Below are 18,717 nucleotides of genomic sequence, written 5' to 3' on the forward strand. Positions count from 1 at the left end.
ACTGCTGGACTCGCGTTACGGATGGCGGCAGAAGACAACCCCTAATAGCAAAACTAGCTCCAGCTTATGTAGTTTAATGGTGGGCTTTGTCTTATAAAAAACTATCTGTACATCAAATAGTTATATATGTACATCATCTGCATCAAAAACGCACGACATTATTATTCACATACGGTACATATTATTTTTTGATGGATGGCCTTACTCGTTACTATGCGTAATCTATATCATTACTCCACGAAGCGTTTTCCGAAGCGTACTCCACTGCTAGAGTACGCTTCGGAAATCTGGAGTCCACATTTTGATTATAGTATACAAGATTTAGAATCCATTAACCGAAAAGCTTTTAGGTGGGCCAACAATTTAAGAAAATTTGATAGTATATCATCAGAAATGGTGAAAATGGGATGGCAAACACTTGCAGAGAGAAGACGCATCAAGGACGAAAGCACACTGCAAAAAATTTTAAGCCAGGACCTAATGGTCGATTTTAATAGATTTGTAATTAAGAACTCATCCTATTTTACTCGAGGCTCCAATATCAGACACACAATCAATGCAAGTGCAATGAAACACTCTTTTTTTAACCGTGCGATGAAATTTTAACATCTGATTCTCTTATATCTAGACCAAGCGATCTTATACTTTTATCCTTCAGACTTAGATAAATAAGTCTATGCTTATTTGTGATCTTATTTTTATGCCTAATGCACCATTTTATTTCTACAGGCCTAGCGGCCACTTGAAATATTTTACAGAGATAGATAGATAGATTACATCCACATTGTTCTCGATCATTCTTTCAATCACGTGTGCGCATAGTTTGACATTATGCTCTCTTCCGAAGCTTTAGTGCTAGAACAGTACTCGTGCTAATCCTTCGATCCAAGCGTTGCTATATATATATCACCAATCTGACGAGCGGCTCGAGACTTATTAAGACTGAATAAATGTGTACCCACCAAACGGAGCGCTTTGGCCTGCTTTTTCTGTTTAGGCTTTTCATTCATTCTTTTGCTATTAGCTACAAATTAAGCCGAAATGGCTTCTACTCAAACAGCTCTCAGTGTTGGTGGTACACGGACAAGTGGAAGCTCTATACGCACACAAAATGGTAACAATCAGGACATCCTTGGCTATTAACAACTGTCACAAATATGTGCGTGTGTGATGGCATTTATTCGTGTTGTCGAGTTTTTAAACGTTATTTATAGCTAGGTGCAATGAAGGAAGGTTTTACGGAAATCAGACAGATTGAGCTTCAGATAGGCAATGTCTAACCTGATAATCAGGCAATTTTGTTTGGCCATTAAGTATTGATGTTGACAAAAAGTTTGAAAGCAGTCTATAGCACAAATCTAACGCTAAATCAGGTGTTGTTATGGATAATCGTAAAAGAAACAAAGAACAAGCAGCCCCAAAAGGATAGACTGTCTAATTTTAGATGCAAAAGATTATTTGCGTACTATGTAAATAAATATGATCATGCCTGCCAACCCAAGAGTGGGACAATGCTTGAGATTTGGTTTTGGGGCAAATGATGTATCTATGATAGTATATATAAAATTGTGGAAATTGGGGCAAAAATCTCAAGCAATTTCATTTTTCCTTTGGGGTGATTGCGTGAGTCTCACGCCCAATGCGTAAAAGTTTGCAGGCCTGAGTATGATGTAACGGTGTAAAAAGTGTTGTGAGGTCTTGCATTGGTTTTTCGATATTGGCTGGTAGTTTGTACAAAGGGCGAATGTTAGTAAAACGTTAATAGGCTAATTGGTAGGCAGCCGGTAAAACAGTGGTTTGTTCATCATGTATGCAATAATCACCTAGGACAGTGGTTCCCAACTGGTGGTCCATGGACCCTAGGGGTTCACAGGAATTTTTGAGGGGGTCCACAGGCTGGTGCCAGTATTGGTTTTTCTAGCTAGTTATTTACAGCTATTTCTGTCTTGTAGTGATTGGATCAATGATATAAAACTCTAAAATGATAGGCAACGGCTATCATATGGGCGGGGTTTAATGATCGAGCTCTGTTGGGATTGTGCTAGCCTGGGTTTCGGGGCTAATGCAATTCCCGCGGGGTGGTCGCGTTGCCTTGTTAGGTTTTTGGGTCTAGACTTTTATCACCTATGCGCATCAATCGCTGGATAGTACCTGATTTCCGGTTGGTAGTACAAAACAACAAAACCTCTAACCAGCAAACACGTAATTCTCTCTCTCCCTCTTCAATTTCAGCGATATACTAAGATCCATGGAAAATAAAACATTTCAATTTACAATGCATTGTTATAAACACCATATATTATGATGTTTATAAAGGGTTTCGTGACTTTTAGATAAGGAGCTCAGGGGTCCATGGCTCCAAGGTAGTTGGGAACCACTGACCTAGGAGATCTCCTGATTCATAATTTAGTGAAATTTATGTAGCTTTTTTGTAGAAGTAAACTGTTTCTTGTCTTTGATATTTGGCTGAGTGTAATAGATAGAGATGAACATTATTTCCTACATCTATTTGAATTTCTTTTCTGTGATTGTTAGGGTTGCTCCGTCTCTCATTTTAAAAGGATGAGACCAAGTTTGCTCATGTATATATTGTAGTCTCTGCGGCAGCCACTATAGCTAACATTGTTAAGAGTAGTCTTGGGCCTGTTGGTTTGGATAAAATGTTGGTGGATGATGTAGGGGTGAGTACAAGATAAGCTATTTTACAGCTATTCTCATTATTACACTTGTTCAATTGCATTGCACTGCAAGCATTTAGAAAGTTAAGCCATTACATGAAAACCGAATGTGCAATAACTAACATTCCTGAGATGATATGCTGCTATTCTCACTTCATAAATAAAAAAGTTGAACCTTCATATAACAACCTGTAATAAGTAGCGCCTTAGTTATTTTTTTAGAGTTGGCCAGAGCCTGATACATGTATTTTACTTTTGTGTTCCTTTCGAAGTCAATTTTAACTGATTGTCAAGAAAATATATACATAATGATCGTGACCATTTATTTATTATTATACAATCAAACCTTGCGATTACCGTACTTTTCGGACTATTAACTGCACTCCTATGCAAGCCGCATCTGTATTTTCAAAAAACCGATAATAAAACAATACATAGGCCGCACCTTTTGTATAGGCCGCAGAACTCATGGCGGTGCTTTTTAACACGGCATCAACTTTGCTGGTTAAAACGGAACAGTGCCATTAGGCACTGTTCCGTATTAACCCACGCTTTCTAACCCAGTGCCTAACGGAACAGTACAGCTAGGCATCGTTTCTTTTTTTCTTTCACCGCTCGAAGCACACTAACCGGAGATTTCGGTTAATGCGCCCTTGCGGTGAAAGACAAAACCACAGAATAGCCGCACCCTTATATAAGCCGCATGCCTCAAAACGTCAGAAAAAGCATTTGTCGGCACTTTCGGCATGTATCTCAACGTAAAATGTGAGAAACAATTTTTCTCAACTTATTAAGTAATTTCCAATTTAGGATTTCCATTTTTGTAAGTCAAGTTAATAGAATTGAAAAACATCTAATATAAAGCATTAAAATAATAAAAACACAAATAAGTTAGTTTCCATTAGAGCGAGTTTTGTAGGATATTTCTAGTACCCATTCTACTGTCAAACCTACACCCCTGCCGAGTCTACACTTCTGACTTACTTTTAATCACTATCAGTTCAGCTGTTAATTGGGATTCAAGATTGTACATTCAAGTTTTTGCATAATTTTGTATAATGCATTTTTAATGGTATATGTTACAACTTAAAATAATAATTGTTATTTTCGGACTCGGGAAAAAATTAAACAAAATGCAACGTATTTTTTTACTGCTGAAGTATTTGTTCTTACATAAGTTAATCTCAATATACAAAGCAATTATTACGATGGATCAACTTGGTATATTGAGGTTTGACTGTATATTTTTGTGTTTTTTATGAAGCAATCTCAAAAGCATCACGTTGTCGGTGACTCACTCGTATGTATTGTGGGCTGCTTATGCACTGGCAAAAAGTATCAATGTAATAATTTATATTTTCAAATCCTGAAGATTAAGTAAAACTCACCTTTTTGGGCAGGTGTGCAGATACAGGCATTAAAGTTTGACCTGTGACAGTCATACAAAGTAAATATATCGTACAGTGCTCTCTTTTAAATGATGGCAACAGCTGTGGAAAAAGTTTGCCAAAATGCATCCAATAAACAAATATTGACAATGCAACAAACCCCTCTTTGGGTAGTGTTTTGTGTTGCTCATTTTTAATTAGCCCGTTTGATTTCAAATTTTTAGACACAAACAACATTGCAAATATCACACGTTCATATCACACATATGGTTGCTTAACCCTTTCGTGGGCGAATTTTCAAAACTAAATCAGACTCCCATGGGCGAATTAATTTTCCAAAAAATCAATTTTTTCCAAAAGGTTCATACACTTTTCTGTGTGTTATTATGTGCATATCTCTATGTTTAAAGGTGCATATGTATACATGTATATGTCCATAGGCATATATATATATTATAAACAAATAAAAATGTATAACATAAAATAAATGCTTTTCATAATAATTGTCTATTTACGAATGATATTTTCGAAAGCATTCTCTTTTACAAAGGCCCACATCACAGTCTTTGCACCATGTACTTATTCGTGTAACAAAGAGCTCCCACAAAAATGTACTTCCTGGATTGACAGGCTCAAAAAACTTTTCAAAATATTCTACTGGTTGAGCATCTACTGGAGTAAATACTGGGCCTGTCACTGCTATAAACTGCTGAATTGTAGGAGATTTATCTCTGTTTATGTTGGTTATATTCTTCTAGGCACTGGCATCACTCCTACTCACATCCTCATCATTACTGCTACCAGCCTTTTCATCACTGTCACTTCTAGATGTAAAGTCATTACAATCACAATTCAAACTTGATTCACTGTCATCTCTTGCTACTAAATCTAAAAAGTCACTGTCATCTCTGAATCTCTTAGTAATTTCGGTACTAGTACTTGCTTTATGAGAATAATCTCGGGAGGTTCTTTTAGAAGTCGCCATGACGGTAAACTAAAGTCAAACTCTCAAAAAATTCGGTAAATAAAAGCTAAAACCGAAGCAAGAAAAATAAAAGTTGATGAATTATTTAGAACAATTTTCTAATTTTTTTTCGAAAGTTTATTTATTAATCACTGCTAAAAACGATCGTTTTTTTTTCAACCTTGAAGTCAATTTTTGAGGCTAACTGAAACTACTATATCGTAGCTTGCTATTGGTAAAAAAAGTAAACAAAAAACGGCATTTAGCTAACCAGAAACGGCAATAATAAAATACGTTACCGAAACGACAAAAACGTCGCACTGCCCATTAGCAGCCGTATCGCAAAGCGACAAAAACGTCGCACTGCCCACGAAAGGGTTAAGACTACGATGTAGCAACACCAGTGTTAGATGCTTATCATTGCAGTACAATATTAAAGATAGGCCACTACAATACTACTTTAAGCATGATTTTACAACATTCAATTAATTTGCAAGGGGTAACATGATAGCTTTAGCCATTCAGCATACTGTGAAGACCGTTTTACATGGATTTGTCTTCAGTTTTTGTTTTCCTCTCAGGAAATAAAGCAGTTTGAATAGTACTAACTTCAAATACTGTCAAACTGGTGAAGTTAGATTGATTGTTGGGGAAAAAGAGTGTTTTAAAAGTTGACATAGGCTATAGACATTTGTTGTTCAACAGTATAAATTAGGTTATTAGAAATAATTACTGTTTCTCAGGATGTGACTATAACCAATGATGGAGCAACTATTCTAAAACTGCTCGAGGTAGAACACCCAGCAGCTAAAATCCTTTGTGAGTTGGCGCAGCTGCAAGATGAGGAAGTAGGAGATGGCACAACATCAGTGGTCATCATTGCTGCTGAACTTCTTAAAAATGCTGATGAATTGGTTAGACAAAAAATTCATCCCACATCTGTAATTAGTGGATATAGACTAGCATGCAAGTAAGTGCATATCTCAAGTCATTTGTAAGTATAGTGTGGGGCATAGGAAAAGGAGTAAGAAGGGATTTGACAATTACTGTGGTGCTCAAAATAATGAACACCTCTAGAAAATTTGCGCACTTTGCAGTTTGATACTGCGCTATATTGTACTACAGACATTTTGACTACATAAATTATAAATCAAACAAAAGCCTGAAATCTCCTTTTTCAAGTTAACTATCAGAGAAAATGATAAAATGCATCTGACTGTATTTGAAGATTACCTTATGAATAAATAGCAAGATTACCTTAGTAATAAATAACAAAACAAAAATTAAAAAACGCTTTCACATGAGCTTTTTCATGTTTTATGGATAAAGTTGAAAAAGTTTGTGAAAAAACTCTTTTTGTGAGTTTGTGGCCCTGAAAAGGGCCGTTGGGGTGTTTAGTGTGCTATGACACATTTAGTATTTAGTTGGAAAACCTTTTGCGATGATGACAGCCTTGCAGCATCAAGACAAAGTGATCTTAGGATGACATAAAAAGGATAGCATCAATAGAAAGAAAAACGCCTGGTCTATATTTTGATATATAATTTAAGTGGGTAAAACAGACGCGTAGTAGTCCTAACAGTGAGAATGTGAAAAATGCAGAAAGTTTTTAGAGGGCTAATTATTTTGAGCAAGACTGTATATAAATCATTTTCCCTTACAAATGTGTAAACTATATGGATGCAAAGCTTTTACTGCAAACGCTGCTTACGCCACTCAGCTTTTATTTAACCTGGCATATTAAGACAAACATTTATTTATGGCTGTTGTGTTTTATGGTTTTGACAGCTTTATGTCAGCACACATCTTATCTAGAGATTGTTTTGTGTACAAATGCCACATTTGACACACTGCAAATCGAACACCAGCAAAATTGAAATCAAAATATTTTTTCAATTTTAGATATATTTTCCTATAGCAAACCACACTAGACTTTCAGCATAATGACAGTTTTCATGATGACAACATGTGAATTGAGTGCATCTATTTATTTTGAAAATATAATTATGTCTTCATCATACTGTACGTCTCCCAAGTTTCTTCCTAATATTCCGACTTTTTCATGTTGCACAGTAAGTAAATTTTAAGATTTGTTTTCTGTCATTATCTTGACTCTGACTTCCAACAAATACATGTATACACACGAGTTTAAAAAGATCTATTAAAGAAAGAGCAAGAGCATGAGCCTACATTTTACGTTTCACAATAAAATAGCGAATCAATTTTTATCACACTAAAGAATTCTTTTTAATTTAAATCATACTCCATAATTTCTGTTAATGTTTGAGAGATGTACAGCACCAATATGAGTCTTGAGCTCCTCACTATATATCCATTTTTCAGAGCGGGTTCAGTTTTACTTGCAACATTTTAATCTCATTTGAGAGTCATGAGTGACTTGCTACCTCAAAGTGATGTGTGCTTAGTAAAACTTTGCATATATCATCTTGCAATATGCAGCCCTTTGTTTATCACCCACATGGCATACTATTATATTAGTACTTAATTATAAGGTTGTATTATCTGTCCTACAGAGAGGCATGTAAGTATATACAGGAGCACTTGACAATCAAAACAGATGACTTGGGTAAAGACTGTATAATCAATGCTGCCAAGACCTCCATGTCAAGCAAAATCATAGGAGCTGATGCTGATTTCTTCTCAAATATGGTAGTAAATGCTGCCATGGCTGTCAAAATGACAGATCCGAAAGGAAATACAAGGTGAGGGAATTTTGTATTAATTCTTTCATTTTATTCCATTTTACTGATTACTTGGTTATTTGATTGATCACTGATTACTGTTTCCATCTCATGAAGCTTTGGTCAGGTAAAAAGGATGTATAGATTTGAGCAAATATGAAACTAAATGTGTCAGTTTATTTATAGAAAGCAGACCGCTTACATCTTTTTGTTTGTCTGATAACGCTTTGTCAAAATGTTGAAAAATTAGTATGATGGGGTGGTTGTAGCTATAGTTTTTACTCTAATGTCACCTGATTTGGCCAAATGTTTTGTTTAAAGGTTGACTTGCTACAAAATTCACATTACAGTTATTTGGTATCAAAAGATTCACCATGTCTTACTCGGCTGTGTTGTAGGTGCATAATATGTGGAAATGCGATTACAAGCTCTTAAAATCTCAAAAACGAACAGTTAATTGCAGCCATCACGAAACCGTCGTAGATTGGAATCAATTTATTTATCTGACGTAGTCAAACGATTTGGTTATTGTTTTGGCGCGTGATGTTCTCACGTGAATTGAAAGGCCAATAAAAGGCTCAATATAAAACTTCTCGTAGCACTAGTTTATGACAAACACTTGGAGTCTTAGCGAAGAGTCCTTACCAAATATATATGCTTGTTAGTTTGCAGTTTTGTTTCGGCTTGGTCTAATCGTCTAGTCGTAATCTGATCATGTGACCCATACTTCCTGGCAAACAGCGTGAATAATTTCTGCAGCATTTTTCAACTATCACAGGTGACCAACAGGCTCGTCATATTTTTCAGAGGATGATATGCACTCCTTCGAGCTAAGGTTAAAAAATTAAACACAAATTTTTACAGTGGGTTTTGAGATATCAATGCTCAAAATGACAGCATTACAATGATGATGAAATAGACGCGTAAGGACAATAGACATGGTTTTATTGAATGCGTGAAGTATATTTCTGAAAATTATTCGACGAATGAGGTTGCTTGAAAATGTAAACAGAAGCCATCTTGTTCAACTACGTCCCATTTGAGCCGTTTTGGAAAGGGATTCTAATCTATGGCAGTTTTGTGATGGGCGCGATAAACTCTTCGTTTTTGAGCTTTCAATCACATTCCCACATATTATGCACCTACAACACAGCAGAGTAAGACATGGTAAACCTTTTGATACCAAATAACTGTAATGTGAATTTTGCTGTAAGTCAACCTTTAAGTTAACTGGGCTTCGTAGTTTATATAAAAGCTAGAATAAAATATTTTACATAATTCGCAGCTCTATATTTTCTGGTTTATTGCCTAACATTAGAATAATTTTAACTACATTTTTAACTTCTAGGATTTTAGGAAATCAAAAAATCCAAGACTATTAAAATTATGTACAACTGTTACTGATATTATTTATACTAAATACACTGTTTGATCTGCTACATTTTCTCAGGAAAATTCTTCTTAGACATGCATAGTAGTATTTTACCTAAATTTGACCTGCCTCAACCAAATCAGATGTAACGAGAGAGAATTACATATTTGAAGTTGTTTTGCCTTACAGCGACAAATTTTTCTCTGATAAAAATAACTGCTTTCTAGCTCACTAATGACACTTTCAGGAAACAAACAATAGAATAAAATGTCATTCAAAATTTTATTTTGAGAAAAACGAGTTCACATTAAATATTACTAATTGTTTTGCATTTCATTTGTTTACATGTTTACCTACCAACCCATATTTCTTCCTTCACATAGCCAGAATCTAGACCATTGACTAATGAAAGTGACAGCTCTGTTGATGTATGCAGGATTTCTTTGGAATGGGTTTTGCTGGTTTAAATCATAGTAAATTTTGTTGTGGCTAGATTAGAAATAATGATCCAATTATATGGATAATTGTATATTTACAGCTGCTTTGATATATTCAGAACATGTTTCCTACCATAAATACATTCATAGCAATATTTTGATAACCAGTAACTATTATAAGTAATCAAAACTCAAAAATGCATCACCTTGATAGCGAAGTAATAAAGTAATAGTAAAATATTGCAAACATAAATTATTGTAAACATATATTGCTAAATATTTTAAGTTGTAACTTATTGGTCAATTGGCTAAGAACACACTGGATGATTTTTTCCTCGACGGACATTGCTAATCAGGAGAGTCAAATGCTGTAAATGTAAGCTCCTTGGAAAGCATACCAAATGTTATCATACACGATCTATGAGGGATTGTTCATACCAGTGTTCCACGAACAAATTCAATATAAGTATTTTAGCATATAATACTGAACACGTTTGTTAAAAGCAAGCACTCGAAAAAATTGTAGCTCACAAACATCCAACTACAGTGAAACATGGATAACTCGCCCACGGATAGCTCGAACACATGGTTAATTCGAACGGTTTCTTTGGTCCGTTCCCACGTAATGATAAATTGCTATAGATAACTCGAACTCAACACTGTTAGTTCGAACTGTTTTTTGCCCAACGGCTACCGAAACGGTTGTTGTCGCTTTAGAAAATAACTTTATTCCAAGCCATAAAGGTAAACCTCAACTTTTCGTAATTCATAAGCGTCGTTATTACCACCATCGGCAAAATATTTTTGTCAACGACTTTTCTAAAGGTTTGGTGAAATTTGATGTATACCGAACATCCGCGTAGCGATCGCCCTTCGGAAGCGAGGTAAAGTGAGGTAATCTTTGCATAAACTTCAAGAAAAATCGGCAAAATTGATCGTGGGTAAAACGCTCAAAAGAAAAAGATGTCTTTTCTTTTGAGCATTTCAACAACGTTCAAGTTTTGCCAATGTCAATCTAAAAAACGTCCTGGCATTAACATCACCTCAAACAACGAACCAATCTCAAGTGATAGAAAAATCTCTATACTTTTTGATAAAAACGTTTTAAACTTTACATTAGAAGCATCTAATTTGAAACAAGCCATTTGTGCTTTTGCTTTATATTATAGTTTGTATATGTACTGATGTCTTTTCTTTTGAGCATTTCAACAATGATCAAGTTTTGCCAATGTCAATCTAAAAAACGTCCTGGCAATAACATCAACTCGAACAACAAACCAATCTCAAGTGATAGAAAAATCTATACTCTGATAAAAACGTTTTAAACTTTACATTAGAAGCATTTAATTTGAAACAAGCCATTTGTGCTTTTGATTTATATTATAGATTGTATATGTACATGTATCTACTAATAAATAAGTAAATACATGGTCTTGTGACAGTGCTCTGATAATTCGAACACTTTAGCTTGGTCCCGTGAAGTTCGAGTTATCCATGTTTCACTGTATTTGTAAATATCTCAGACCATGGCTCTTAATGATGCATCGACAGGCCCGCTTGTTCTCTGTCAATGGAGCCTATGTTATCATGTACTCCAATGAAGGCAAAACTACCTTTACTCTTACGACTGAGTGATACATGTTAGAATTCAAATGCCACCCGTGTACCCCATGACGTACCCCCTGCTACATGAAATCAGGAATCACATGTATTCACTTCAATTCTTTTAGTTAAACCTTTCTATTAACTATTTTTTGTCTTGCTAGCTCTATGAGATCAGCAAATGATGTTGCGATTGCCTGATGTAAAATATTTTGTAGATTCCCAATTAAGGCCGTGAACATCCTCAAGGCACATGGTAGAAGCGCAAATGAGACAGTGTTGGTTGATGGATATGCACTCAATTGTACCGTTGGCTCTCAGCAAATGCCCAAGAGAATAGTTGCGCCTAAGATAGCGTGTCTTGACTTCAGTCTCCAAAAAACAAGATTGAAGCTTGGTGTGCAAATCTTGGTAGAGGATCCAGAGAAACTAGAAGGCATTAGGCAGAGGTGAGTTGGAATTATAACAGATGCACAGATGATTTATAGTTGATGAATTATAGCTTTACAACTTGAGTGACATTGTGTGGGTAATTTTTTTTATGATCTGGTGTGACCTAACATTATATTATACTTTCAGCAGGTCCATGTGTTCTTCGTAATCTCTCTCTGCCAGTCACTAAGTACTGAATAAGTGTTGTAGCTACTCATATATCCTGCAGAGAAGCTGACATTACAAGAGACAGGATACAGAAGATCATGGCCACTGGAGCGAATGTTGTGTTGACCACCGGTGGCATCGATGACCTATGTCTCAAGTACTTTGTGGAGGCTGGTGCAATGGCCGTCAGGAGGTGCAAGAAGGTCGACTTGAAGAGAATTGCTAAGGCAACTGGAGGTATGTTTGTAACAAGTATTTTTATTAATATATAGTGAGGGCAATTAGAGCTTGTTTCTTATCAGCGCATTGATTTTCTAGCTACATTCATGATGACTATGGCTAACATGGAGGGTGATGAGTCATTCGAGGCCTCAATGTTGGGCTCATGCGAGGAAATAGTGCAAGAAAGAATCTGTGATGACGAGCTAATACTAATAAAGGGACCAAAGGCTAGGTCAGCAGCCTCGATTATATTGAGGGGAGCTAATGACTACATGGTAGATGAAATGGAGAGATCTATTCATGATGCTCTCTGCGTTGTAAAAAGGGTTCTGGAGTCGAAATCTCTTGTGCCAGGAGGAGGGTGTGTGGAAGCTGCTCTTAGCATCTATCTAGATAACTTCGCAACCTCCCTGGTAAGGAAGACACTAGTTGTAAACCTTGTATATGTACATTCACCTGCCTCACCGGACTATTGACTAGCTCTAAATATTACAGGTTTGTTTGTAATGCCTTATGACTACAGTAACTAAGCGTGTTATGATGTTTGCTTTGTCTTAAATATTTGGGTGCTTTTTTATTTGTTAGAGCTCTCGAGAACAATTAGCAATTTCCGAGTTTGCGCGATCTCTTCTCGTAATACCAAAGCAGCTTGCAGTGAATGGTGCGCAGGACTCGACAGACCTGGTCGCCAAGTTGAGGGCTTTCCACAACACGTCACAGATGAATGCTGAGCACAAGGATCTCAAATGGTAAAGCTTACAACAATTGCTATAAAGTATCGAAGCAGTTCTTGTAAATACAAAGTTGTACCAATTTTACACACATAAATATTCTTACAATAACCTTCCTCTAAGCGCTTGCTATTCAAAATTTTAATATGGGATAAACCTACAAGCTACTTTTGTGGAAGTTGTGTTCAGTGAAACATACTTATAGCTGCTGAAAATATAAACCTTCATTTTTATTTAATGACCTGGTTTTGTATAAAATTGAAACATGTTGCTGTTTGAATTTTATACAATATTCAAACAGAAACATGTTTGAATTTTGTATAAAAGCTTTGATTTTACCTCAATGTTCTTTGTTCTTCCCATTGATAGAACAAATAGAATCATTATTTTATGAGTTTTACCAATATTTTGCTTAGGTCTATTGTTATCATGTAGTTACACATATAAATGCTAATTTGTCATACAATATACATATATTACATTACACTACTATTACTATGAAACTCCTCTTTATGAAAGCACTTACAGTCATGCTTTAAACAGCAATAATTTGCGTTCAAATTGATTGTAGGGTTGGGTTGGACTTGGTGAAGGGTGTTGTGAGGGACAACAAAAAGGCAGGTGTATTTGAACCTGCCATTTCAAAGGTCAAAAGTCTGAAGTTTGCCACAGAGGCTGCCATAACCATCTTACGAATTGACGACATGATCAAACTGTTCCCGGAGCAGAAGGAAGGCGGAGCATCCTACCAAGATGCTCTCAGAGCTGGCACCCTTTAGTTTTTTTACTCATTCATAGATTGTTTGGACGCTGTATCATTGTTTGTATTGTGTGAATAAAATATAATGCTTTATTCGACTATAGATAGCAAACATTAGTGCAAGATTCAGAAATATTTACAAGTGTATATATAAATGGTCATAAGAGTTGAAAGGCCGTCCTCTTGGTCCACAAGATCACCCAGAGCAACCCCTACAACCGCAATGTATGCACTCCACTATCTTACCCTGCAAAAGAGAATATGACTTCATTAGTCTTGCTTGCTGACTACATACACAAGCACTACCCATGTACTTGCATGATATACAAATACCTGGCATGAACAAATGAAAGAGTAAAAAATAAATCCTTAGGCTAAGTTCATAATTCATACTTCTAAATTTGTTCTTCCAAATAGATGTTTAACCTTTTTAAAAGATGGAATTTGAGCAAAAGTAATTGAGCCAACACCTGAACTGATTTCCATCCCATAATGTTCTAATATTCTCAGATGGATCGAGATAATTTCATCAGATCAAATGCATTTCAGATGGATCAGCAAGCAGCTATCCTTTTCATCATGCATTGCACCGCACACTTTAAACTGACGGCATATGGTTTGAACAAAGTTAAGTTGTTAGAAAGCGAGTGGTAAAACGAGTAGTTTTTCTCAAGATTAAAGCATGACATACATTGTAAATAAGTGTGGGCAGGTTGCCGATCTTGCATTGCTACACAAAAAAGCCATTAAAATGTAAAACCTTGAGGGTTCATCATCCGCCCTGAAGGCCACAGGTTAGAAGTAAATAAAAGATGATAAAGAAGATACTGTATAATTGAAACAATTGTGTGTGAGAAGTCGTGGGTGATCTATTGCATTTATAAAATGGAGGAATATGGGTATGACGATATGCAGATTTCGACTGATTCCACAACAGAAGAATCTGCACTCCCATAGTGCAGCCCTATGGGAGTGTTAGATCCAACAGGCTACAGCATCAACATAAGTTAATGGTCCTGCAGTGAATTGAATTTGTATGTAACGGCTTTACAGTACAGTTGTAACTAAACTAGCACATAATTTGCATGCAAAAGCAACAGATAATTTCACCAAGTTGGATATTTTGCATGCAAAGATGTAAAGAATGGATACAATGTAAACATGAGCTAGTTAAGCCTTTTGAAGCCTGCAAGTAAATTGAGAAATGTTCACATTGGGACTGCGTTATGTGCAAAATATTAGTACAAGATAAATGTAGTTTGTACACAATAGGAGAGTTGGCTGAAAGGACATTCCTCAAAACTATCCATAGCCAAACCTAAGATGGCAAGCTATCACAGGTACCAGAGACAAATCCTATCTGGTTGTCAATAAAAAATGTTCAGCCCTACCTCCTCTAGTTTAGCCTTAGGAACTCTGCAGATACAGTTGGTTCCAAAGTTGGTGTCCCTTGCCTGAATGCATCTAAGACAGCATAAGTTTTCATAGCCTTGTTTCTTCCATTTAGCAATTAGATTACCATCAGCTATGCGTTCCTTGAGGCAATAATCATATAGCTCTAAAATAACAATAGTTACAGTTAGCAATAGCATTCCTAAAAGTTTTAATACGACCACCATTTTTGACTCTTAAGAATGAAAAAAGTATTATAATTATTATTATGAATTAGAGAAAACAAAAAAAAACATTTCCCCGTTATATTTTTAAGGTGCTCGTATAAAAACAAAGGTAGAGGAGATATGACTAATGATGCAGAATGGAAGGGAATGAGAGAGAAATGAGGGGCAAATGAAACACATCACTGGAGGAAGACAAGAAGGATGAAAGAGATGAAGGAGAAATGACAGAACCGGAGGAGAAACAGGCACACTATTGGTTGACAAGAAAGTGGAAAAAAGGCAATGAAAGGACAGATAATTTTGTTACAGGAGAAACAAATAAGATTATAGATGGAGAGGTGAGACAGAAGGGAGACAAGAAGATAAGAGAAGAGAATCTTTTGTGAGTAATGCTTTGAACTGCTAGACAGCTTTTTAGGACATTTCCTACAGCAGCATAACAAAGAAGTTTTCATCTTAAATTGAAAAATTGAGACAACTTCCAGCCAGGATTAGCTCAGTCAACAATGCTGCAACTATAAATAAACCTTAGGAATTCCGTTACAATACTGCATGCAGCTAGAATAGTTGAAACCAGTTGGCTAGTACCTCTGCTGATGGCCTTTCTTCTATGGTAGAGATCAAAGATATATCTAGATTTCTGGTGATGTAATCGAAATATCGGCCATAGTGCCTCCACTTTTCTCTTGCCCTCGTGTGGATCGGTTTCAGCTAGCGAAACAAAGGAGACAGTTGTAAGATATACCTCTGTCAAAGACACCTCAGAAATCATTATCAAAATGCCCATCAGAGATCAGGATTAAGAAATATTCTATTTTTGTGATGACAGCATCACAGCTCTCACTGAGATGCTATAACACAGCTTACAATGGCTCAAATTGACTCGCCTCATTCCATTATTAAGATCAAAACAAACTAAACCATGAGCTGACTTACTATTCAGGTAGATTATACATAAAGAGAAAGACTAGTATGTTTGCAATCACTAGTAAATATTGCCAGATATGAGATGTTCTTACGCTGTACTGAAGAGAGTCGTTCATCGGCTAGAATATTTATCACTGCCAGGTATACACAAAATTTAGTGGAAGTGGCCATTAAGAATGGCCCAACAGCGTATAGCCATTAAGTCATTTCTGAAATCTATTTGCATAATTTTTGTATCATAAAAGGAATGTTGCAATATCCTATATCAGGTTACCCACGCCAAGCATACTAAAAACTGCAATTTACCTTCTTTCATTTTACCATCGAGTTCATCAATGGTAGGCTCTATAAGCTCCCAACCATCTGGTGGTGGCTTCCGACTTCTCTTCACCTTTGGCATACTTTTCCAGAGTAACAAAAACTCCTATTGTAAACACAACAAGCATGAATGATTGGCTTACGATCACCTTAGCATATAAATGTTATTAAATTAAATGTTAACTTTGAGCAAATATTTGATTCAACATAGAATCAATTTCCAGCAGATGACATATAGAGTTCTTACATCGCACAGTTTTGTAAATCAGTAGCCTACATATGTGTACAGTTCTCCTTTGTGCAGTCTGGTTCTACCGTGTTCAAACTATATTTAACAGTATTTTTCCTTTTTATGTTTAGAACCGTGGGTCCTAGAAATGCTAATGTGAGTGATAGCAGTGGTAAAAGAAACAATGCTTTTATTTGAACAAAATCAAAAATTTCAGCGAGCATCGTTGAATTAATTTGTTAAACAAATATAAAGTCATACTATAGCTACTGTAATGAAGAAAGTAAAAATAAAGCGTAAAAAAGAAGCCTAGAATGAATAAAACTAGAAAGGCCAGGTATGACAACTACCGACAAAATGTAAAAAAGTGAAATACAAAATGAAAGAATATAAATAAGTTGTCAATATAAATTTCATGAAGGCCAAGTAAGATCACCACCTCTTCTTACGCACTGTCCATCTTCTGTATTGCCAAGGTTACACATCTGTCTGATTTCAATGTAAACCTATTTTGAATTATCATTTTTTTATTCAAGTTTCTTAAAATTAATTAAATTTGTTCCATTTAATTTTTAGTTGCAAATTTTTATATAATGCCTTTGTTTTAATGCTATATATAACTATCTGAAGAATTAATTGCTAATTTTTTGAGTAGTGGCACAAGTTATATGATATATCATTGTATTCTTACAAGAATATTTGTTCCAAAATGTGACGGTTAAAAAAAAATAGCTTCATGCTGAGGTTTGACTATATTTTGGTAGTCGGCCCGCAAGACACTAAATTGATTTTACAAAATTTGATTTTTATTAAACAAGTTAGGGAGTTCTTGACCTAGCATTTGTCAGTAAATATTTAGTTTTGTTAAGTTGTTCTTAAAATATTTCAATAAGTGTGTGTCCCAGAACTAAAAGACACTCACACACAATTATTGCCAAGGTACAAAATTCAAGGCACCCAAACGAAAAACATTGCAGCATTATGAAGATCTCCTACATTAGATCTTACAAAATGTAACTTTAGCCAAACCTTAATCAACAAATATAACTGAGCTGAAAAAGTGTTCTGTTCATGACACCAAGAATTGATGATATTAGGAGAAAAGATAAAAACAACATACTAATAATACTAAATCTAACCCGTCACAATGTTTCAAGGATGTTTCCTGATAAATGCAAAACACCATATATCATATATGTATCATATTAATATCTCGCATAATATGTATATCACATTAATATGTATACATTAATCATTTATGTGCAAAATTGAATAGTGCTTTCTTTAAGCTTTGCAATAATGAAATAAATAATAAACCAACAAGTTAATGTGATTTATTTTTCATCCACACACTTCGACGTCAAAATAACAAAAGAAGTATTTTTGAAAAGTAGCATTTTATGATCTTAACCAAATCCCAAAGAAAACTCGCAAGTTGTCAGTAACACAAGCTGTAATGATTAAATTGTCGCTAAATAAGTTTAACTGAAAGGGCCAGTAAAACTTATCTACTCCGTTGTCAGTTAAGTACTCAACTATTACTACCATATATGTACCATCATATACGGTATACATATTAAGTACTGTATAAGTATTATCTTGACTCCATCGCAATACTATTAAATTGCTAGCTTTTAAAATACTTTTGTTCAACTTAGTTTAACATGTCAATAGATGCGAAGGTTCTGCAATGCGTGAGTTCAATAAAGTGAGTGGTAATCATATGAGGAGTAACGTATTCTAATTTATACCAGATATAGTTTATTCTAACTTAATGCAGTATTTGTAAAAAATTTATTATTTTCGCTTATAATTTAGACCAGACTTTTTACTATGACATATAAAACGGTAATGCTTCGAGAAATACTCCCTATGTCAAGACAACTATTTGCTCATAATTAATGTTTTATGAGAACAAATTTATACGCAGAGGTAATCAATGATAAGGTTTCGCTTTATGCTTCAAACTAAACGTTTTTAAGTAAAAAACTAAACTTTAGTTTGTATTGATTCTAGAGATTAGTTACGAATTTAATTTTTATAAAAAAAAATCAGCCTTCATCAGATAGCTTATGAATGGATTCATAGATTTTTAAAGGAATGAATGTACAAGTGAACAACTTGATCAGGGCTGTTGCATTAGCGTGAACAGTCTTGGATTTTACAGA

General features: G+C 35.2%; 2 protein-coding genes across 2 annotated transcripts; one reads left to right on the top strand and one right to left on the bottom strand.

Moving 5' to 3' along the window:
* The first annotated feature begins 976 nt into the window (after positions 1-976).
* On the top strand, positions 977-13,549 carry LOC137406839 (T-complex protein 1 subunit alpha-like). The gene is made up of 9 exons (XM_068093452.1): positions 977-1,114; positions 2,596-2,681; positions 5,774-6,000; positions 7,565-7,753; positions 11,362-11,592; positions 11,805-11,980; positions 12,062-12,378; positions 12,551-12,714; positions 13,268-13,549. The coding sequence occupies exons 1-9, from the start codon at positions 1,042-1,044 to the stop codon at positions 13,473-13,475; spliced, it is 1,671 nt and encodes a 556-aa protein (XP_067949553.1). The 5' UTR covers positions 977-1,041; the 3' UTR covers positions 13,476-13,549.
* Positions 13,505-16,434, bottom strand: LOC137406862 (protein BUD31 homolog). Its single transcript, XM_068093471.1, has 4 exons — positions 16,309-16,434; positions 15,664-15,786; positions 14,848-15,014; positions 13,505-13,703 (listed from the first exon to the last, which is right to left on the bottom strand). Exons 1-4 carry the CDS (start codon positions 16,400-16,402, stop codon positions 13,653-13,655), a joined length of 435 nt encoding a protein of 144 aa, XP_067949572.1. The 5' UTR covers positions 16,403-16,434; the 3' UTR covers positions 13,505-13,652.
* Between the last annotated feature and the right edge of the window lie 2,283 nt (positions 16,435-18,717).

This window comes from Watersipora subatra, chromosome 1 (genome assembly GCF_963576615.1).
Source record: "Watersipora subatra chromosome 1, tzWatSuba1.1, whole genome shotgun sequence".
Lineage (NCBI taxonomy): Eukaryota > Metazoa > Bryozoa > Gymnolaemata > Cheilostomatida > Watersiporidae > Watersipora > Watersipora subatra.